This window comes from Giraffa tippelskirchi, chromosome 9, assembly GCF_054371585.1.
Source record: "Giraffa tippelskirchi isolate mGirTip1 chromosome 9, T2T-mGirTip1v1.2.pri, whole genome shotgun sequence".
Classification (NCBI taxonomy): domain Eukaryota; kingdom Metazoa; phylum Chordata; class Mammalia; order Artiodactyla; family Giraffidae; genus Giraffa; species Giraffa tippelskirchi.
In genome coordinates, this window is record NC_137283.1 from 1,627,639 (window position 1) to 1,650,764 (window position 23,126).

General features: G+C 39.9%; 1 protein-coding gene and 1 long non-coding RNA gene across 51 annotated transcripts in view; one reads left to right on the forward strand and one right to left on the reverse strand.

Moving 5' to 3' along the window:
- Window positions 1-23,126, reverse strand: part of NEK10 (NIMA related kinase 10) — a 249,969-nt gene that overhangs the window by 8,841 nt on the left and 218,002 nt on the right. For 25 of the 50 annotated variants that reach the window (XR_014065246.1, XM_081529560.1, XM_081529550.1 and 22 more), the window contains one exon: window positions 15,520-16,069. The exons of 6 other annotated variants lie outside the window; for them this stretch is intronic. Coding sequence is in view for 43 of the 44 variants with exons in the window: in XM_081529560.1 (XP_081385686.1) it covers window positions 16,021-16,069 (49 nt within the window). In the remaining variant the exon portion in view is untranslated. Of the gene's footprint in view, window positions 1-12,312; window positions 12,888-15,519; window positions 16,070-19,509; window positions 19,580-22,204; window positions 22,315-23,126 lie in introns of those variants that run through there. 19 more of the 50 variants (XM_081529529.1, XM_081529553.1, XM_081529530.1 and 16 more) reach the window with 3 other exon arrangements.
- Window positions 300-15,839, forward strand: LOC145521225 (uncharacterized). The gene is made up of 3 exons (XR_014065247.1): window positions 300-2,673; window positions 10,892-11,135; window positions 11,260-15,839. It is a non-coding gene; the product is annotated as an uncharacterized LOC145521225 (long non-coding RNA).

The following is a 23,126-nucleotide window of genomic DNA, read 5'->3' on the forward strand; positions in this document are numbered from 1 at the left end:
AGGTCCATCTAGTCAAATCTATGGTTTTTCCAGTAGTCATGTATGGATGTGAAAGTTGGACCACAAAAACAGCTGAGGGCTGAAGAATTGATGCTTTTGAACTGTGGTGTTGGAGAAGACTCTTGAGAGTCCCTTGGACTGCAAGGAGATCCAACCAGTCCATCCTAAAGGAAAGCAGTCCTGAATATTCATTGGAAGGACTGATGCTGAAGCAAAGCTCCAATACTTTGGCCACCTGATGCAAAGAACTGACTCACTGGAAAAGACTCTGATGCTGGGAAACGTTGAAGGCAGGAGAAGGGGACGACAGAGGATGAGATGGTTGGATGGCATCACTGACTGGATGGACATGAGTTTCAGCAAGCTCTGGGAATTGGTGATGTACAGGGAAACCTGGTGTGCTGCAGTCCATGGGGTTGCAAAGAGTCGGACATGACTGAGTGACTGAACTAACTACATGACAGGTGAAAGAATTTTATAGAGCCTGTTCATTCTAGTTAGCAAATTGATACCAAAATTTGGAGTCCCCAGTGAAATGTGTGGAGATCTGCATGCCAGTCTTTCTAGGGTTTGACAGAAAGCTGCATGAAGTTCTGTGTCCAAAACAGCCAATGCAGACTGAAACCCTTTCAGCCTGCAGGGAAAGGTTGGCTTTCGATTCACTCAATGTTTCTCTGAAAGCACTTTTAGGCATCGTGTCCTTTCCCTGTTAGGAACTCAACCCAAGTGGCTGGAGCAGCTGGGGTTTTATTTCAAATCCTTGTGACCCTTGTGTCTGGAAGAACTTTAAAATACCCCTAGCATTTAGTACGCCATTTTCTGCTTTGTAATCATCATATAAACTTGCACAACTCTCCAAAATTCTACTAGGCTGAACTTTTTCTAATTACAAAGTTGTTTACCCTTTGAAACTCTTTGTAATTTCTCTGCTTTTTGATATGCTTACTGAAGTTCAGGGACTATTAATATAACATTGCTAGATTTCGTTGAAGGTGTTCGCACAAATAGGCATTGGGGGAAAAGCGCCGATACAAACCAGACATAAAGGGGTTAAGCAGGGAATGTCAGTCCAAAACACTTGTGTCCCATAAGTTTTGGGTGCCTGCTTCGTGGTAAGTGCTCACCTGGCAGGTGCCACGTGGGTTGGAATGACATGGGTCTTGCCTCTTTTACCTCAAAGTCTAACATATAAACAAGTAAGTTTAATAAACTGTGATAAATCCTACATCAGAGGTGTGCACAAATACCATGGTAAGCAACAAACATGCTACAGTATGTTCCTGAACACAGTGTAGAGTGGATAAAGTCGGTGGAAATGAAATTGCAAAAGCCAGCATGTGGATGACTTGATATTTACACGGAAGGAAACAAGAATCATCAAAAAAGAACAAGTGGAGAAAAATGGAGAACTTAAAGAAAGGGGAAGCACGGTCAAGGTCATATTCCCGTGTCTGTTTCCACATGGGTTCCGATTGCCTCTGTGCTGCGTCTCACTTCATACCAAGGCATGGATTTCTAATGACAATAAGACGAAGTCTAGTCCTTGAGGAGCTGACGTCATTGAGTTTTCCTCACCTACAAACTTGAAAAACCTGAAAAAAGAGATTATCTCACGTTTTCTTCACTTCCAGTGCACCTACACCGTGCCTGGCTCAGAGTAGATCCTCAATACACACTGTGAGAGAATGAATTAAAGTATGTTATCACCCCTCAGCAATCAACACAGAAAAATGAAAGTTTCAATACCCAAATTTCAGCCCCCGCTCTGGGATACTCTAGTTACAGGGAAGATGTGCAAGATAATAATTAATAGTAAAAGTAATTGCTAGCATTAATTGTTTTAGCATGCACAAGGATGTGTTTTGAGCATTTTACAAATGTTAAAACAGATAAAACTCAAGAGCTCCCTGTGAGTTAGGTACTATTGTTATTTTTACAGATTTGGAAACTAAGACACAGAGAATTTAAATGACTCAAGTGACAAAGCTGAGATTTGAGCCCAAGTAAACTGGACCCATGGAAAAGGGAATGGTAACCCAGTCCAGTATCATGGACAGAGGAGCCTGGTGGGCTACAGCCCATGGGATCACAAACAGTCAGACATGACTGAGTGACTAACACTTTCACTTTTCTAACTGGATCCAGCACTTGATAACCACTTGTACTCCCTTTCTAACAAGTGAGACAATGCATGTGATTATGATTTTCACCCTAAGGCAAATTGTAAAACTAACCCACTGCAAACCGTAAGACAAAGCTCCTATGATTTCTCTCATCACTCATATTTCCTCTCATCATAGGAGCCCAGGTCTCGTCTTAGACCTTGACTAACCTGAAGGACGATTAGAATTAAAAGACTGTCTTTTACATACATATGAAAGAAACCATAGCATGTGTATGTGTGTGGGAATCCAGAAGAAAAGAAAAAACTAATGATGGAAAAAAAGGAAAAACAATCTAAAAGAGGAATTGGCTATTTTGAACACAGAGCTTCCTGGCCCTTTTGTCAACTGCTCACCACCAGGTGACTATCTGCTGAGTGACAACAGGCACTGGGGAATCACTAGCCTTCTACTCACCCTCTGGCTTCTCAAAGCAGGTTTATTGGGGGATCATCCCGCCTCATCGAAAGAGTCATCTTTCCTCTATAGCAAGTTGGGATTTCACTTCCGAGTACTTGTTTTTTTTTTTTTTTTTTTTTTTTTTTTTACATTTTTTGTGGACACATTTTTATTACATACGTTACCATCTGTAATGCGTTTTCCCATTTTGTTAATTTTCCTTTTTTTTTTTTTTTCTATCTCTGACAGTGTGCTAACTTCTGCCCCAGTCTTCAATTAGGATTTCCGTCTATTTTTATTTATTTTTTTTTTTTATAAATTTATTTATTTTACTTGGGGGCTAATTACTTTACAATATTGTAATAGTTTTTGCCATACATTGACAAGAATCAGCCATGGGTTTACATGTGTTCCCCTTCCCGAACCCCCCACCCACCTCCCTCCCCCTCCCATCCCTCTGGATCATCCCACTGCCCCGGCCCCGAGCCCTTGTCACATGCATCGAACATGGAATGGTGCTCTGTTTCACATATGACAATACACATGTCTCAATGCCATTCTCCCAGAACGTCCCACCCTCACCTTCTCCCTCAGAGTCCATAAAATTGTTCCATGCATCTGTGTCTCTCATTCTGTCCCGCATATAGGGTTATCGTTACCATCTTTCAGATTCCATATATATGCATTAGTATACTGTATTGTTGTTTTTCTTTCTGGCTTACTTCACTCTGTATAATGGGCTCCAGTTTCATCCATCTCAGTAGAACCGGTTCAAATGTATTTTTTTTAATGGCTGAGTAATATTCCATTGTGTATATGTACCACAGCTTCCTTATCCATTCATCTGCTGATGGACATCTAGGTTGCTTCCATGTCCTGGCTATTGTAAACAGTGCTGCGATGAACATTGGGGTACACGCGTCTCTTTCAATTCTGGTTTCCTCGGTGTATATGCCCAGCAGTGGGATTGCTGGGTCATATGGCAGTTCTATTCCCAGTTTTTTAAGGAATCTCCACACTGTTCTCCATAGTGGCTGTACTAGTTTGCATTCCCACCAACAGTGTAAGAGGGTTCCCTTTTCTCCACACCCTCTCCAGCATTTATTGCTTGTAGACTTTTGGATAGCAGCCATTCTGACTGGTGTGAAATGATACCTCATTGTGGTTTTGATTTGCATTTCTCTAATAATGAGTGATGTTGAGCATCTTTTCATGTGTTTGTTAGCCATCTGTATGTCTTCTTTGGAGAAATGCCTGTTTAGTTCTTTGGCCCATTTTTTGATTGGGTCATTTATTTTTCGGGAATTCAGCTGCAGAAGTTGCTTGTATATTTTTGAGATTAATTGTTTGTCTGTTGCTTCATTTGCTATTATTTTCTCCCATTCTGAAGGCTGTCTTTTCACCTTGTTTATAGTTTCCTTTGTTGTGCAAAAGCTTTTAATTTTAATTAGGTCCCATTTGTTTATTTTTGCTTTTATTTCCAATATTCTGGGAGGTGGGTCATGGAGGATCCTGCTGTGATTTATGTCGGAGAGTGTTTTGCCTATGTTTTCCTCTAGGAGTTTTATTGTTTCTGGTCTTACGTTTAGATCTTTAATCCATTTTGAGTTTATTTTTGTGTACGGTGTTAGGAAGTGTTCTAGTTTCATTCTTTTACAAGTGGTTGACCAGTTTTCCCAGCACCACTTGTTAAAGAGGTTGTCTTTTCTCCATTGTATATTCTTGCCTCCTTTGTCGAAGATAAGGTGTCCATATGTGCGTGGGTTTATCTCTGGGCTTTCTATTTTGTTCCATTGATCTATATTTCTATCTTTGTGCCAGTACCATACTGTCTTGATGACTGTGGCTTTGTAGTAGAGTCTGAAGTCAGGCAGGTTGATTCCTCCAGTTCCATTCTTCTTCCTCAAGATTGCTTTGGCTATTCGAGGTTTCTTATATTTCCATACAAATTGTGAGATGATTTGTTCTAGTTCTGTGAAAAATACCATTGGTAGCTTGATAGGGATTGCATTGAATCTGTAGATTGCTTTGGGTAGAATACTCATTTTCACTATATTAATTCTTCCAATCCATGAACACGGTATATTTCTCCATCTGTTTGTGTCCTCTTTGATTTCTTTCATCAGTGTTTTATAGTTTTCTATATATAAGTCTTTTGTTTCTTTAGGTAGATATATTCCTAAGTATTTTATTCTTTTTGATGCAATGGTGAATGGTATTGTTTCCTTAATTTCTCTTTCTGTTTTCTCATTATTGGAGTATAGGAATGCAAGGGATTTCTGTGTGTTAATTTTATATCCTGCAACTTTACTATATTCATTGATCAACTCTAGTAATTTTCTAGTAGAGTCTTTAGGGTTTTCTATGTAGAGGATCATGTCATCTGCAAACAGTGAGAGTTTTACTTCTTCTTTTCCTATCTGTATTCCTTTTATTTCTTTTTCAGCTCTGATTGCTGTGGCCAAAACTTCCAAAACTATGTTGAATAGTAGTGGTGAAAGTGGGCATCCTTGCCTTGTTCCTGACTTTAGGGGACATGCTTTCAATTTTTCACCATTGAGGATAATGTTTGCTGTGGGTTTGTCATATATAGCTTTTATTATGTTGAGATATGTTCCTTCTATTCCTGCTTTCTGGAGGGTTTTAATCATAAATGGATGCTGAATTTTGTCAAAGGCTTTTTCTGCATCTATTGAGATAACCATATGGTTTTTTTCTTTCAATTTGTTAATGTGGTGTATTACATTGATTGATTTGCGGATGTTAAAAAAAACCTTGCATTCCTGGGATAAAGCCCACTTGGTCATGATGTATGATCTTTTTAATATGATGTTGGATTCTGTTTGCTAGAATTTTATTAAGGATTTTTGCATCTATGTTCATCAGTGATATTGGCCTGTAGTTTTCCTTTTTTGTGACATCTTTGTCTAGTTTTGGAATTAGGGTGATGGTGGCCTCATAGAATGAGTTTGGAAGTTTACCATCTTCTGCAATTTTCTGGAAGAGTTTGAGCAGGATAGGTGTTAGCTCTTCTCTAAATTTTTGGTAGAATTCTGCTGTGAAGCCGTCTGGTCCTGGGCTTTTGTTTGCTGGAAGATTTCTGATTACACTTTCGATTTCCGTGCTTGTGATGGGTCTGTTAAGATCTTCTATTTCTTCCTGGTTCAGTTTTGGAAAGTTATACTTTTCTAAGAATTTGTCCATTTCTTCCAAGTTGTCCATTTTATTGGCATATAGCTGTTGGTAGTAGTCTCTTATGATCCTTTGTATTTCTGTGGAATCTGTTGTGATCTCTCCATTTTCATTTCTAATTTTGTTGATCTGATTCTTCTCCCTTTGTTTCTTGATGAGTCTGGCTAATGGCTTATCAATTTTGTTTATCTTCTCGAAAAACCAGCTTTTAGTTTTGTTGATTTTTGCTATGGTCTCTTTTGTTTCTTTTGCATTTATTTCTGCCCTAATTTTTAAGATTTCTTTCCTTCTACTGACCCTGGGGTTTTTCATTTCTTCCTTCTCTAGTTGCTTTAGGTGTAGAGTTAGTTGATTTATTTGATTTTTTTCTTGTTTCTTGAGGTACGCCTGTATTGCTATGAACCTTCCCCTTAGTATTGCTTTTACAGTGTCCCATAGGTTTTGGGTTGTTGTGTTTTCATTTTCATTCGTTTCTATGCATAATTTTATTTCTTTTTTGATTTCTTCTGTGATTTGTTGGTTATTCAGAAGCGTGTTGTTTAGCCTCCATATGTTGGAACTTTTAATAGTTTTTTTCCTGTAATTGAGGTCTAATCTTACTGCATTGTGGTCAGAGAAGATGGCTGGGATGATTTCAATTTTTTTGAATTTACCAAGGCTAGATTTATGGCCCAGGATGTGATCTATCCTGGAGAAAGTTCCATGTGCACTTGAGAAAAAGGTAAAATTGATTGTTTTGGGGTGGAAACTCCTGTAAATATCAATTAAATCTAATTTGTCTATTGTATCATTTAAAGTTTGTGTTTCCTTGTTAATTTTCTGTTTAGTTGATCTATCCATATGCGTGAGTGGAGTATTAAAGTCTCCCACTATTATTGTGTTATTGTTAATTTCCCCTTTCATACTTGTTAGTATTTGCCTTATATATTGTGGTGCTCCTATGTTGGGTGCATATATATTTATGATTGTTACGTCTTCTTCTTGAATTGATCCTTTGATCTTTATGTAGTGTCCTTCTTTGTCCCTTTTCACATCCTTTATTTTAAAGTCTATTTTATCTGAAATGAGTATTGCGACTCCTGCTTTCTTTTGGTCTCCGTTTGCATGGAATATGTTTTTCCATCCTTTCACTTTCAGCCTGTGTGTGTCCCTAGTTTTGAGGTGGGTCTCTTGTAGACAGCATATATAGGGGTCTTGTTTTTGTATCCATTCAGCAACCCTTTGCCTTTTGGTTGGGGCATTCAACCCATTTACATTTAAGGTAATTATTGATAAGTATGATCCCGTTGCCATTTACTTTGTTGTTTTGAGTTCGTGTTGAAACATCCTTTCTGTGTTTCCTGTTTAGAGAAGATCCTTTAGCATTTGCTGGAGAGCTGGTTTGGTGGTGCTGAATTCCCTCAGCTCTTGCTTGTCTGTAAAGCTTTTGAATTCTCCTTCATATCTGAATGAGATCCTTGCTGGGTACAGTAATCTGGGTTGTAGATTATTTTCTTTCATTACTTTAAGTATGTCCTGCCATTCCCTTCTAGCCTGAAGGGTTTCTATTGAAAGATCAGCTGTTATCCTTATGGGGATCCCCTTGTGTGTTATTTGTTGTTTTTCCCTTGCTGCTTTTAATATTTGTTCTTTGTGTTTGATCTTTGTTAATTTGATTAATATGTGTCTTGGGGTGTTTCGCCTTGGGTTTATCCTGTTTGGAACTCTCTGGGTTTCTTGGACTTCTGTGACTATTTCTTTCCTCAATTTAGGGAAATTCTCAACTATTATCTCCTCGAGTATTTTTTCATGGCCTTTCCTTTTATCTTCTTCTTCTGGGACTCCTATGATTCGAATGTTGGGGCGTTTCATATTGTCCCAGAGGTCCCGGAGGTTTTCCTCATTTCTTTTGATTCTTTTTTCTTTTTTCCTCTCTGCTTCGTTTATTTCCATCATTCTATCTTCTACCTCACTTATCCTATCTTCTGCCTCCGTTATTCTACTGTTGGTTCCCTCCAGAGTGTCTTTTATCTCCTTTATTTCATTATTCATTCTATATTGATTCCTTTTTATTTCTTCTAAGTCCTTGATAAACATTTCTTGCATCTTCTCAATCTTTGTCTCCAGGCTATTTATCTGTAACTCCATTTTGCTTTCAAGATTTTGGATCATTTTTATTATCCTTATTCTAAATTCTTTTTCGGATAGATTCCCTATCTCCTCCTCTTTTGTTTGGCTTTGTGGGCATTTCTCATTTTCCTTTACTTGCTGAGTATTTCTCTGCCTTTTCATCTTGTTTAGATTGCTGTGTTAGGCGTGGCCCTTCTGTATTCTGGTAGTATGAAGTTCCTCTTTGTTGTGGAGGTTCCTCACTGCGGTTGGGGTTGGACAGGTGGCTTGTCAAGGTTTCCTGGTTGGGGGAGCTTGTGTCGGTGTTCTGGTGGGTGGAGCTGGATTTCTGCTCTCTTGAGTGTAATGGAGTGACCAGTATTAATTTTTGAGATGTCTATGGATTTGGTGTGCCTCTGGGCAGCCTGTATATTGATGCTCAGGTCTATGTTCCTGCGTTGCTGGAGAATTTGCGTGGTATGTCTTGCTCTGGAACTTATTATCTCTTGGGTGGAGCTTGGTTTCAGTGAATTTATGGAGGCTATTGGATGGTCTCTTATTAATTAATGTTTCCCCTGGCTTTCAGTCTTATTCTTGCAGTAGCCTCAAGACTTCTCCTTCCATACAGCCTCAATAATAAAACTTTTAGGTTAATGGTGAAAACATTCTCCACAGTGAGGGATACCCAGAAAGGTTCACTGAGTTACATGGAGAGATGAGGTGGGGGGGGTGGGTTGAAGTGACCAGGAGGGGAAGAGGGGAATTCAAATGTGGAGAGAGCAATCTAGCCAGTAAGCACTTCCCTCTGTGCTTTCCACAGTTTGGAACCCTCAGAGTGATTCACAGAGATACATAGAGAGGGGGGAGGAAGGTAACAGAGGTGAGCATGAGTAGAAAGGGAGGAATTAAGAGGGGAGAGAGAGATCTGGGCAGTATCCTGTTCCTGAAGTGTTCTCCGGTACCCAGAACACCCTCAGAGATTCACAGAATTGGGTTGAGAAGAGAAGGAGGAGGGTGGGAGATAGAGGTTCCCTGGGGGAGAAGAAAGAGCATCAATAGGGGGAGAGAGTGATCAGGCCAGTGATCACACTCCTGAGTAAAAATGGGTCCTAAAGATTGGGTTCTTAAATGTACAAAGTTGATATCAAATATGTAAAACACAGATTAAAAATCTAGAGTAGAGGTTAGACTCTTATAAAACTTACAATCTAAAAAAAAAAAAAAAAAAAAAAAGAAAAAAGGGAACAGTGTAAAAAGAAAAAAAAAAAGTAAAACAGTAAAAAAAGAAACAGTAAAAAAATGTAGAACAGGAAAAAAACATTAAAAAAAAAAAAAAAACACAAAAGGTATAAGATATATGTATGTAGTTTGCTTCAAAAATAGGGTTTTTTTTTTTTTGCAAGTTAATAGTGTGTTATGAAAATGAAAGTTAAAGGTGTAATAGAGGACTTGAAGAAAAAGGAAAGAAGAGAAAAAAAATTTTTTTAATTAAAAAAAAAAAATTAAAAAAAAAATTAAAAAAAAAAAAAAAATATAATAGTAAAAAATATATATATCCCGGACTTTCTCTGGAGCTGTTGTGAGCAGTGTGGGATCTGCTCAGTTTTAGATAGATCCTTATTCCTGCTTATACTTTTCAAGATCTGTAGGTCCTTTTTAATGCAGTCGGTATTAGCTACAGGGATCTTAATCTGTTGGCCTGTCCCTTCCAAAGCACTTCCCTCTGTTTATTTGGCTTCTGTTTGGAGATCTCTTCAGTATCTAATTTCCGCCCTGCAACAAAGCGGTGGAGGTGATCTCTTTAGGTTCGCTTGTTCAATCGTGCTGTGGGGAGGAAGGAACACTGCAATTCTGGCGTGTGTGTGGTAAGCTCGCAGTGTCTCGGCCGCACTGGGTTCGCCCCCGCTCACGGCGTGTGTGCTTTCCCCGTCTACCCTGCTCAGGCTTCAGGTTACTCGGCCGGGGAGCGGGCCCTGAGCTGCGTGCACTTCCCAGGACTAAGCCGCTCAGGTTCAGGCTCCCGGTTACTCCACAAAGGCGCAGACTCGATTTTGCCCGCGGCTTGTGCCGTTCCCGGTCGGAGCTGCCCAGGCGGCCAGGAGTTTGGCGAGGGCGCTGTCCCCTGTTGGGGCGGTGCGGCTTATCACCTCCCTGGTCCCCGCCTCGGTTTACGGGCGCGCCCGGCTCCGGTGTGCTTTGTGTCGGTTCTGGGGAGCTGGTCTCTGGCTGCGACCCTCCCGGCTGCTGTCGACCCTCCGGGATCTCAGGCAGTCTTTGCTTAAAAACTGGGAGCCTGTTTGCAGTTTGGTAGGGGGTGCCCTCTCTGGAGCCGAGTTTGCCCCTTTCCGGCTCTAGCGGGCCCCGCCTGCCCGCTGTGTCCGGCGGGGGATGGCGCGGTCCGCAGCCGGCTAGCTCTCCTCTGGTATCGCTCAGTCCTTTGTTCTGTGAGCGGGCCGGCAGTGCCTTAGAGTTGGGCTTTTCGCGGGATAGTTCTCTCTCTCTCTCTTCGCTGTCCCACAGTTTAGGTTACTATCTCACGTTAGCTCCCTCAGATTGCCCTCGGGGCACTCGGGCCCGGTCCTTACCCTAGGCAATGCCGCCCGCTCCTCTCCGTTCAGCCCCCACTTGCTGGTGGCGGATGATGCGAGCGTCTGGGGTTCTTTGCTGGGAGTTGCTTTAGGCACGTAATCTGTCGATTTTATTTATTTTTTCCTCCCAGTTACGTTGCCCTCCGAGATAAAAAATCCTCCCCCACACCCGCCGGTGAGAGGGTTTCCTGGTGCTTGGAAATTCCTCCTCTTTTACGACTCCCTCCCCGGGACGGGTCTCCGTCCCTAACTCTTTTGTCTCTCTTTTTATCTTTTATAATTTCTCCTACCTCTTTTGAAGATAATGCGCAGTTTTTGTGAAAGCCTGACGTCCTCAGCCAGCCTTCAGAAGTAGTTTTGTGAAGTTTGGTCAGCGTTCAGATGTTCTTTCGATAAATTTGTGGAGGAGAGAGTGGTCTCCCCGTCCTATTCCTCCGCCATCTTCTGCTCCCTTTCCCCGAGTACTTGTTTATTCACCCCCTCACTGTTCCTGTTGGGTTCATCTATCCTTTCTGGATATAAGGTATCCCTGAACCAGCTCTACTTCAAAATTCATGAGGTAAACACAGAGAACATGGAGGGCAAGGAAAGCTAAAACGTAATGCCATCTATAAGCCTTATTACTCTTTTTCAGAATCCTGAGTCAACTGATGCTTGAAATGTAGAACTAAATCATGGGTTAAGAATATCTTATGAGACCTTCCTAGTATGACTTACATGTACTAAGGCTGTAAAGCATTTTTTTCCTCTTGATTTGTTATTTCTAGTCTGAACCTGTTTCTACTTTTTCTTTTTTTAGAAATGGTTCATCACATTTGCAAAAACATCAGCTAATTTTTCATTGGTGAGTTCACCAGATTAATTTCAAGCATCCATTCAGGCTTGTTGATTACCTGCCAAAATGTCAGTAACTTTCTATAAAGACAAAACTTCATCTTTGATTAAGATGGGCTACTTCCAAATGTTAACATTTAAAGAATCACATATTTGCTATAATATACTTTTGCTGTAATACACTTTTGCTACCTCTGGGTACAGTGCAAAATTTCATACTGCAGAATGAAAAAAAGGAAGCTTTTCACATTTAGAGGAATAATATTCAGTTTTCAATTGAGAGTAGAGTTCATTTACTTTTAGCATAAAGCAATACACCCTATTTTAAAACTTTCACATTACTAGTTAATTGCTATATATGTATAGTAAAAAGAAAAACACTAGCATACCTCACATACGAAGAATGCCATATGATTTTAGGACATGTGATCTTCACCTTTAAAGACAACTATCGCTCACAGTCCCTGAGGTCATGTAAATTTGCAATGTCTACCAGTCACCCAGTCAGAGTCATAAAACCTTTCCTGTTCCCCTTGCAAATTTCAAAACATCATGGCAGGATTGTAATTAAACATAATAGTCATATTTACATCATGCAGTTTAACTGTAGTGACACACATAAGAATTTCTTTATCACAAAGTTGTTCCCCTGAGACCTTTGTGTCCTCCCATCAGTATAGAAAATAGCATTCAAAGCTGAGCACATTGTTAGCAGCACATTTCAATTGGAAAAATGATCCATCCAAAACTATGTAAATTCCCACCAAAGCGTACAGTCTAAAAATATCATAAAGTCATATGTAAACTACACTTGCTATCCCATATAGTTGTTGAACATGAAGAATTTCATGTTTGGATGGAACTTCATTCAAAGGGCCCAGGTTAACAAACAGAAGTAATGGGCTTCCCTTGCTTGGGACCCCTGTGTAGTTGTGTCCCCCACGTGCTGAGAAGCGGAGTCAGCGCTGATGCTCATGCTTGTCTCTCCAGCTGATTTCTGTGCTCATGAATACACACCATAAACAAAGCAAAGGCAAAAACAATAAAAGTAGCTTAAAATCTTTTTTCCTGCCTTCATACAGAAGCTGAAGCCATTTCGAAAAGAATCCACTGTATTTGATATACATGGTTCCTCACCATTTCAAACAGAGTCATAGCAATAAACATATTTTTCAATTCTGCATATCAAAAAGAATGATGTGGATTCTATGCATACTAATACTGATGAAATTCACTAAGCGATATTGTCAGCATCACACATCTTAAATGTGAGTGGTAATTAATTGATGATATTGCTGGAATTGTACATAATTAACAAGTCCTATGTTAGTTTTTGAACATCAAAATTCACAGTATTTATATTTAATAAGTCATAGGCGGTATCTCTAGGAAGACTTTAACTCCAATTCAGTTCCAACATTTGGGTAAAATTCGTAACAATGTTTCTTAATTCATTCTGCTTTAGGATGCCAAAGCAGATGCACATATATCACCCAGAACCAGATAGATGTCCACACAAAACTCAGCAGCATTTTCCCAGACGTTTTGTGAAATGCATCCATGAGCTCTGGGTCTAGTGTCCATTCTACTACTCTCTGAAGAGCTCTAATTAAACATCACACATCTGAAAGAAGACAAAGTTAGCAAATAGCAAGCACATATGCCTCCTACAACCACTTCCCTGAGAATGAAATATTCTGCTTTTAAACATGAAATGACAATTTCAGGTACACATGTTCAGGTAGACCTGGTGGATCAGCACATAATGAACTTAAGTATTTGCATATAAAAATGACCTGAGAAGACTGATTCATATTCTGTCTCATACAAATTCAGTGAATATTAGATGAACTCACAGGGATTTCATTGCACAACAAAATCATTTTAAAATTGTATAAAAGGAAGAGAAAAAATGTAAATGTAATCAGGAAAAGATTGAGACCTATTAAGTTCAAGTAACAATCTCTTTGCACTAAAAGACAGTTCAGATAGTCAAAACAGAAGGATGAGTCTTGTTTTTATTGGGAGAGGTCCTTCTTTGCTAACCTCAGTGCTGAGATGTGGCCCCCTGCACAAAATGCTTCCTTCACAACTGTCTAACCTTTTAAAGCTTGGTCTTGCACTGGGAGAATGCTGATTCAGTGACTGCGGTAGTTTAAGAATATACTATTTTGGCAAAAGAATGCATCTATCAGCTTAGAGTTGATGGGCCTAACACTGCTGTTGAAAAAGACATTCATTTGCTTATTTTTGTTCATTCTCACTAACTTCTAGCATAATAAATGCCATTTTTATGGTCTAGAAGAGTTAGCAAGATAGAAATAATATTTTGCTCCCTTTCTGGACAATAAGGTCAACTATATGCATTTAAAAACATCTTCAAATAAACAACTTCTCTTCTCTTACCAAGGTGTGACCTCTGAATACTAATCTTTTCTACACCTTTGTAGAAGGACTTTACGGTTCAAACTTTCCCCCTCCATCTTGGTTTATCTCTAAGTACTGACTTCTGTCACAATGAAAATTTATTCTCCTCTAGGCCTGTGCCTCTTGTACAACAAAGACATGTGCCCATTCATACATGAAGAAAGAGATAAAAAATAATCGTGCAGGTTCAAATTAAGCTGGAATAGAAATACAATTTTTTTCTGGTTTAAATCAATACTATCATAACCTTTTGATTTCATATGTAAATTTCACATGTGGATTAATTTGATTGAAAGCTAAAACTGAAAATTTTTATTGCTGTATTCTCATCTATTACCGTTAATTACAGTGTCTTTGGAATTATGAATTTGGCTTAAAGAAAAGGATAATTGGCAATTTTCAAAGGCACTAGTTAAGGAGAATTGGGTATAATCTAAGTACTAAATACACTAATTATAAAAATAACATGGATTCACATTAAGAGATTTCCACATACTATAGAAAAGATATTTGTGTATCAACCACTGTACTAAATTTTATTTGATCATACTAAAAATATATCAGTGTAAATAAGATAGAAAGGAAAGTGAAGTCACTCAGTCATGTCCGACTCTTTGCGACCCCATGGACTGTAGCCTACCAGGCTCCTCCGCCCATGGGATTTCCCAGGCAACAGCACTGGAGTGGGTGCCATTTCCTTCTCCAGGGGATCTTCCCGACCCAGGGATCGAACGTGGATCCCCTGCACTGCAGGCAGACGCTTTACCCTCTAAGCCACCAGGGAAGCTAGAATTTAGGAGTAAATAAAAAGCATAATTCCAGCTTTTAGATTACCAATTATTTAGATTTGAAACATTCCTTGAAGAGCTTCCTTTGTGGTCCAGTGGTTAAGAGCCCACGTTGCAATGCAGGGGATACTGATTGGAGTCCTAGTCCAAGAAGATCCCACATGCCGCGGAGCAACTAAGCCCAGGTACCACAACTACTGAGTCCCCACTACAGAGCCAGCGAGCTGCAACTACTGAAGCTCCCGTGCCATAGAGCCCATGCCCTGCAACAAGAGAAGCCACTGCAATGAAAAGCCTGGGCACCACAACTAGACAGTGGTCCTTACTCGCTGCAACCAGAGAGATACTGCGTGCAGCAATGAAGACCCAGGGCAGCCAAAAATAACTAAATGAATTGATTAACTTAAAAATAATTCCTTAAATAGTTAGAAGCACAGTCTGAGGTGGTGATAATTCCTTGACATTACACCAGTTATAAGAAGCCAGTAGAAGAGACTTTTTAGCCCAGTAAGAATCTATGAGAATTTTCCCCTTAAATTATCCCCACACAAGAAGGGGACACTGTTTTGGCATTCTGAGTTCTCTTATCTAGGGACATCTCAATGAATAAAGAAGAAACTTATATTTTATTATATAACTTATTTTCATTTCAAATTCTCAAACAATAAAAATTTAAAAGCAATATAGGTAATTTTAGCTAGAGACTTAGAATATGGAATATTGATCCTCTTTCAAAGACTCTAAACTCTTCAAAGTGCTCTAAAGATACTATGAGTGTGATTAGCAGCAAAGCATTAGCCTAATCTAAACCTCCCTCCTACCCCTACACACACACACACACACACACACATACGTACACATACTGTACATCCATACAGTCTATTGCTCTAACTAAAATCTGACACTCTGAGAGGTATTCCCAGAGGCTGTGCAAGGTCACAAATACTGTCCACACTATATCATGGTTCAAGATCACTAGCACCCACATGGTTAAGGGAAAAAAATCCTTTCAGTAAAACAAACAAATAAAACTACACAACATTTCGATCACATATTCTGAATTTCTTTTACAATTAAAAAATTGATGGATACAGTGAATTACCCAATATTACTGTTCTGAGTTGTATAATTTTCTTTATCTAAAACTATCTTTTATACATAGAAAGCTAGATGCCTTTAAACATAGTTTCAGCAATTCTAAGTAAAAAGTATTTCTTTGAAAAATATGTCATTTTTTGTTTTGTTTTTAACTTGGAGAAAAGTCCTGCAAGGAGCGAGTTTTCTTCTCATAGATGAATCCTGCAGCAGTTTCTCCCAGGAGTACACTGGAAGCCCCACCATCCCGTATCTGTGTATCCCAAGGATGGAGCCTCATAGCACCGGATCTCCAGAAAGAGGTCCTGCAGGCACTGTGGCATATTGGTCTTTTCTCTTCCACACTCTTGGAGTATCACCCAATCCTTGGGCATCTTGCCAGTAGTGGTTTCAGTCCAGAACTTGACCTTCACTGGGAAAACCAGGTACGTTTAAAGTGCAGCACTTTCATCTTTTGGTTGGATAATTCTTGGTCCCCCATGGATAGGAGTGATACCTAGAACATTCAGAAGTAGCAAGAGTTCTCTACAATCTCAAATATTTTAGTTCATACATTCAGTTTCAAAAGCAGTAGCTCAGGTATACAAGTAAATAAATGAAGAAAATGGTGATTCTAAGCATAAAATGGGGAGATTTTTAGAAACCTGCCTTTTGCTTAAGTTCAGTGCTGACATTGTCTTTCTCAAATTATAAACTTAATAGTAACCGATAACTCTATAGTGGAAAAATTAAAGCCTATCCAAAGTAGCTTGTACATTTAATGCCTATTTGAAAGCAAAGCAAGTTGAATCAATAATTTCTTTTTACCTCAACACATATTTCATTGTTAAAAAATAAAATATTAATGTGTGCTGTGCTGTGTTGGGCTCAGTCACTCAGTCATGTCCAACTCTTTGCAACCCCATGGACTGTAGCCTGCCAGGCCCTGAATGATATGCTCATCCTCTATTCACCCACAAAACTGAACAGTTTTACTCTCATAACAACAGTGATATAATTAAGGCAAGCTAGGTGGTATCATTCCGGTGAGAAAGCTAAATATTAATGTGTGTAAAATATATTTTTGTGCAGTATATTATGCAAAGAGGGGCACAATAAAGGACAGAAATGGTATGGGTCTAAAAGAAGCAGAAGATATTAAGAAGAGGTGACAAGAATACATGGAAGACCTATACAAAAAAGATCTTAATGACCCAGATAATCAAGATGGTGTGACCACTCACCTAGAGCCAGAGAACCTGGAGTGTGAAGCTGAGTATGCCTTAGGAAGCATTACTATGAACAAAGCTAGTGTAGGTAATGGAATTCCAGCTGAGCTATTTCAAATTCTAAAAGATGATGTTGTGAAAGTACTTCATTCAATATGCCAGGAAATTTGGAAAACTCAGCAGTGGTCACTGTACTGGAAAAGGTCAGTTTTCATTCCAATCCTAAAGAAGGGCAATGCTAAAGAATGTTCAAACTACCATACAATTGTGCTCATTTCATAATCTGGCAAGGTAATTGTCAAAATCTTTCAAGCTAGGCTTCAACAGTACATGAAACCAACAATTTCCAGATGTTCAAGCTGGGTTTAGAAAAGGCAGAGAAACCAGAGATCAAACTGCCAACATCTGTTGGATCATGGATAAGGGAAGAGAATTCTAGAAAAACATCTACTTCTGCTTCATTGACTATGCTAAAGTCTTTGACTGTGTGGATTACATCAAACTGTGGAAAATTCTTAACAGAGATGGGAATACCAGACCACTCTACTTGCCTCCTGAGAAACCTGTATGCAGGTCAAAAAGCAACAATTAGAACCAGACGTGGAACAACAGACTGGTTCAAAATTGAGAAAGGAATATATTAAGGTTGCACATTGTCACCCTGGTTATTTAACTTAGATGCAGAGTACATGATACAAAATGCTGGGCTGGATGAATCAGAAGCTGGAATCAAGATTGCTGAGAGAAATATCAATAAGCTAAGATACGAAGATAACACGACCCCAGTGGCAGAAAGGGAAGAGGAACTAAAGAGATGGGGAAAAATAGAAACAGTGACAGACTTTATTTTCTTGGACTCCAAAATCACTGTGGACAGAGAGTACAGTCATGAAATTGAAAGACACTTGCTTCTTAGAAGAAAAGCTATGACAAACCTAGACAGTGTATTAAAAAGCAGAGACATCACTTTACTGATAAAGGTCTGTATAGTCAAAGCTATGATTTTTCCAGTAGTCGTGTACAGATTGGACCATAAAGAAGGCCGAGTGCCAAAGAACGGATGTTTTCAAACTATGGTACTGGAGAAGACTTGAGAACCCCATGGACAGGAAGGAGATCAAGCTAGTCAGTCCTAAAGGAAACCAACCCTGAATATTTATTGGAAGGACTGACACTGAACCTGAAGCTCCAATATTTAGCCACCTGATGCAAAGAGCCAACTCATTGGGAAAGACTCTGATACTGGGAAATATTGAAGGCAAGATGAAAAGTGGACAACAGCGGATGAGATGGTTGGATGGCACCACCAATTCAATGGACGTGAGTTTGAGCAAACTCCAGGAGATGATGATGGACAGGGAAGCCTGGCGTGCTGCAGTCCATGAGGTCACAAAGACTTGGACACAACTGAGCGACTGAACAACAAAAATATATTTAATCATACAACCCTGCAAATGACCACAAATAGAGCCCTGCTAGGGCTTTCCTGGGTTTCCCTGGTGGCTCAGATGATAAAGAATCTGCCTGTAGTGCACGAGACCCAGGTTCAGTCCCTGAGTTGGGAAGATCCCCTGGAGAATGGAATGGCTACCCACTCCAGTATTCTTTCCTGGAGAATTCCATGGACATAGGAGACTGGTGGGCTACAGTCCATGGGGTTGCAAAGAGTTGGACATGACTGAGTGACCAACACTTTTCACTGTCACTTTTCAAGGCTGGCCCAGTTTGTTTTGACCTTGTTTTATTTTCACTGCACTCTCAACTCAGTCTGGAGAAGGCAATGGCACCCCACTCCAGTGCTCTTGCCTGGAAAATCCCATGGACGGAGAAGCCTGGAAGGCTGCAGTCCATGGGTCGCACAGAGTCGGACACAACTGAGCAACTTCACTTTCACTTTTCCCTTTCATGCACTGGAGAAGGAAATGGCAACCCACTCCAGTGTTCTTGCCTGGAGAATCCCAGGGACGGCAGAGCCTGGTGGGCTGCCGCCTATGGGGTCGCACAGAGTCGGTCGGACACGACTGAAGCGACTTAGCAGCAGCAGCAGCAGCAACTCAGTCCTACTTCCCCTCCCCAAATCCCTCATTCGGGTTAGGGCTTCCTGTGCTGTTTCCGTTACCTCTTTCTTTAACTAATGCAGCATGCTGTGCCTGAGACAGTCTTCCTACCCTTTGCCCAAGAAGCCCCACCATTATTTAAACACTCCTATGTATCTTCCCCAAAGAGAGCAAGTAGCTAGATAATGGCTTTCAGTTCAAAAATGGCATCTCTCTATTTCTAACTAAACATGACCCCTGTAATATAAGCTGATATGTGCCATATCATGGCTTAGTGCTTTAATTGCTGTCTTGATGTTTTATAGACATGTGTATAGGTTTGACTGACAGTCTTAAGTTGGAAACTTGAATAATATACAGGACTTATGTATGTAATTCTCTCTGCATGGTGAGTAGTCAAGATCACTTAATAACATTTTGCAATGGTGACTATGATGAAGATTAGGATGATGATAACAATAGCAGATCTGAGTAGATACCGGTGGAGTAGTTAAAACAGTGTTTCATTTTTCAAACCACATTCTAAGGAAGGCTATCTTAACTTGTGTTACAGGTAAAATATGAAGAATCACTAGGGTAAACAAGATAAACAGACTTCTTTCCTATAGTATATCTCAAAGTCTTCAATATAGTCATGTGTATCAACATTCTCCCAAAACAGAAAAATGTACCTTCAGGATTTCCCTTTATTTCTCAGGGAACATCTGTTGTCATCTTTGATAATACTGCACATTTACAAACCTATTTGGGAAAACAGACTCTACTGATTCTAAGTATTGATTCTAATTACCGTACATGTTCCGTGATATTTAGCACCCACTACCCTTTCAGTCAGGGTTTCCCTGATAGTTGGTAAAGAATCCAAGACCCTAGTTCGATTCCTGGGTCGGGAAGATCTGCTAGAGAGGGGATAGGCTACCCACTCCAGTATTCTTGGGCTTCTCTTGTGGCTCAGCTGGTAAAGAATCTGCCTGCAATCGGGCCCAGCTGGTAAAGAATCTGACTGCAATGCGGGAGACCTGGGTTGGATCCATGGGTTGGGAAGATCCCCTGGAGAAGGGATAGGCTACCCACTCAGTATTCTGGCCTGGAGAATTCCACGCACTGTATAGTTCACGGGGTTGCAGAGAGTAGGACACGACTGAGCTACTTTCACTCTCACCCTTTGACTATGGGAAAATCATGACTGCCACAGCTAATTTGATTCATATTTGGAATTATGAGCATTTTCAGTTTATGAAGTGTTAGGTCTTTCCATGTGGAGTCTGACTTATTTGTTGGAAATTAATTGGGAGTATCAGTAAACAAGTAATGGCGTTAAGCACAACTCAGGGTTATTTTTACTAGTAAAGCATGAAAACGCTTTCCCCCAATTATATATTCTATCCCTGCCATTAGAAACTGAAAAGGGAGTACCATGGTTATACAGATTTCAAAGTGGATGATTCATTTTAATTTGGAGCATTTTAAGAACATTTGATGTCATTTCCATCATATATTGCTTTAACTTGATCATTTAAATCATATCTTCGTATTCTAGTCACGATTCCAAGAATAACCATAAATAACTTTTCACCTTTTTTATCACGTATCTTAATATCTGGACTTCCCTGGTAGCTCACCTGGTAAAGAATCTGCCTGCAATGCAGGAGACCCCAGTTCGATTCCTGGGTCAGGAAGATCCCCTGGAGAAGGGATAGGATACCCACTCCCGTATTCTTGGGCTTCCCTAGTGGCTCAGATGGTAAAGAATCCACTTGCAATGTGGAAGACCTGGGTTCAATCCCTGGGTTGGGAAGATCCCCTGGAGGAGGGAGTTGAAATTCACGCCACTATTCTTGCCTGGAGAATCTCCATGAACAGAGAAGCCTGGTGGGCTACAGTCCATGGGGTCTCAAAGAGTCGGACACAAGTGAGTGACTAAATACAGCACAGCATCTTATTATCTATTTACCATAAGAAGAAAATCTGCAATTTCTTTTAGTAGAGGAATATGTCTTTAGAAGTAGAAGTAATGCTTGACTTTTTTAAAAGTTATTTATTTATGGGCTGTGCTGGTCTTCGCTGCCACACACAGGCTTGCTCCAGCTGCAGTGTGCAGTATTCTCATTGCGGTGGCTTCTCTGGGTGCAGAGCACAGGCTCTAGGCCGCGTGGGCTTCCGTAGCTGTGGCAGGCAGGCGTAGCTGCCCTGTGGCCTGGGGAGTCTTCCCAAAGCAGGGACTGAACCTCGGTTCCCTGCATAGGTAGGCAGATTCTCAACCACTGGATCGCCAGGAAAGTCCCAATGTTTGATTTTTAAAAAAAACACTTAATAATAGTAGAATTGAAAAGGATAAAAATAAATTTTAAAATAAGACTGAAATTATTCTTTAAAAAGAAAAAAATAAGAGCTCTTGTAAGAGCTTTCCTAAGTTCCTGACACACCTGGTTTTTCATTATATTCAGTTGACTTCCTGCAAAAATTTGAAGTATTCATTGCCCATGATTCTGAGTCTTTGAGAAAATGCATATTAAAAAAGTGATTAGTATAACTTTTGCCCCATTGCAAGCCAAGGGCACTTGAAATAATAAGCTGCCAAGCGTAAAGAACAGAGACACTTGTATTATCCATGGAAGGCTGGGTGTACTCAGACTAAGAGGAAAGAAAGAAAATTCAAAATCCCTCCAGAGATGGGAGGAGGTGAGTGATTATGGATATGGTGATTTCTATCAACAATATACCTTTGGTAAAAAGAATAAGTCATCATTTCTCTGCAGTTACAAATCACAACAAAACTGAACATATAATGATAGTATTTTGGAAATATGTTATCAAGCTAAAAGAGCAAGCAGTTGGATAATTTTATCTGTGATTCATAAGAGCAATTCATTGAAACAGGGAAGGAAAAAAGGTTGGAGGCTGCACTAACCTGAAAAATGAATCTAATTTCCATATAATGATCTTGATAGGATGCTCTTGAGACCTCTTTCTCTTTCCATGGCTAATAGTTATCTTTGGGGAAGATTTCTAGAATAATTTAAATAGTGGTCACCAGATAGCTTCATTAGCTAGACAGGAAGGCAGTTCATCCAGGTAGAAAGGGCTGCTGCTGCTAAGTCGCTTCAGTCGTGTCCGACTCTGTGCGACCCCCTAGACAGCAGCCCACCAGGCTCCCCCGTCCCTGGGATTCTCCAGGCAAGAGTACTGGAGTGGGTTGCCATTGCCTTCTCCAAGAAAAGGCTAATTAGGGAAAATAAACTCCATAGAACCATGCCTCCTAAAGCAGTTTTGGTCATATAGGACATGTAAATGGTTACTCATGGTACAATGTGGTGATTCTGTTATGAGTGGACAGCTCATGTGCAGCAGACAAAATCAGTGTCCATACCTCCACATTCAAAGTACTTCAAACATGCCAACCTGGTGCCCAATTCCCAACATCTGAATTTCTTTTCCTGAGGATTTCTCTGGCCTCTAGAATCTGCTGTGTCCACCTTTACAGAAGGCCAGAAATGCCAGGTAACTAACATCTCCTGGGGAAAAAGGACTCAAAAATTGACTAACAGAAATTAGAGATAAATACCAGCCCAGCTTCCTCAGTCTACAAGTGCGAGAACCGAAGCACATGTTCTCCACTGGCTCTCAGATTTCCACAGAGTGATCAAGCCCCATGTACCACAATGGTAACTTGCTTAAAATGAAGGATTTATTGAACTATTTCTTCAATCCTCTAGCAGAGTTTCTCGGGCCTCTCAAATAAACTAATTGTACTCAAATCTTTTTGCCCCAAACTGTGCCCATCAGTAAAATTGCAGAAATCCAGAATTGAATGAAATTGATAACATAGAGTATATTTTTAGAGCACCAATGATGATTATTTTAGAAGCTAACACACAGCCCCAGTAAACTGAAGTTTCTTATTTAGGGTAAGCAAAAGGGAACACATAACAACAAATCCTTCTCCCACAAACATTCTTTAAATTCACCAGAAGTGATTCTTTGTTTAGGTGGATTTTCCCCCTTGCATTCTATACAAATAATGGGTAGGTTTTAGTTATGGAAATTTGAGTTTATGGCTCTTCCAATATGGGACAAATGTTTAGTTTTTTAAAAATGTAGAAATACTTTTCCATTTCATTATGTTCATTTTTTATGGGAGTAAATTACTACTAAGCTATCACTCTTTTCCAACTAAGAATACAGCAGCTGCACCCATACAAAAGATGGGGAACATACATTCTACCCACGGTTGTATCAAGTCTGAGCCAAGCTATTTTACAAAAGTGTTTAAAATAAAAGATGGGGG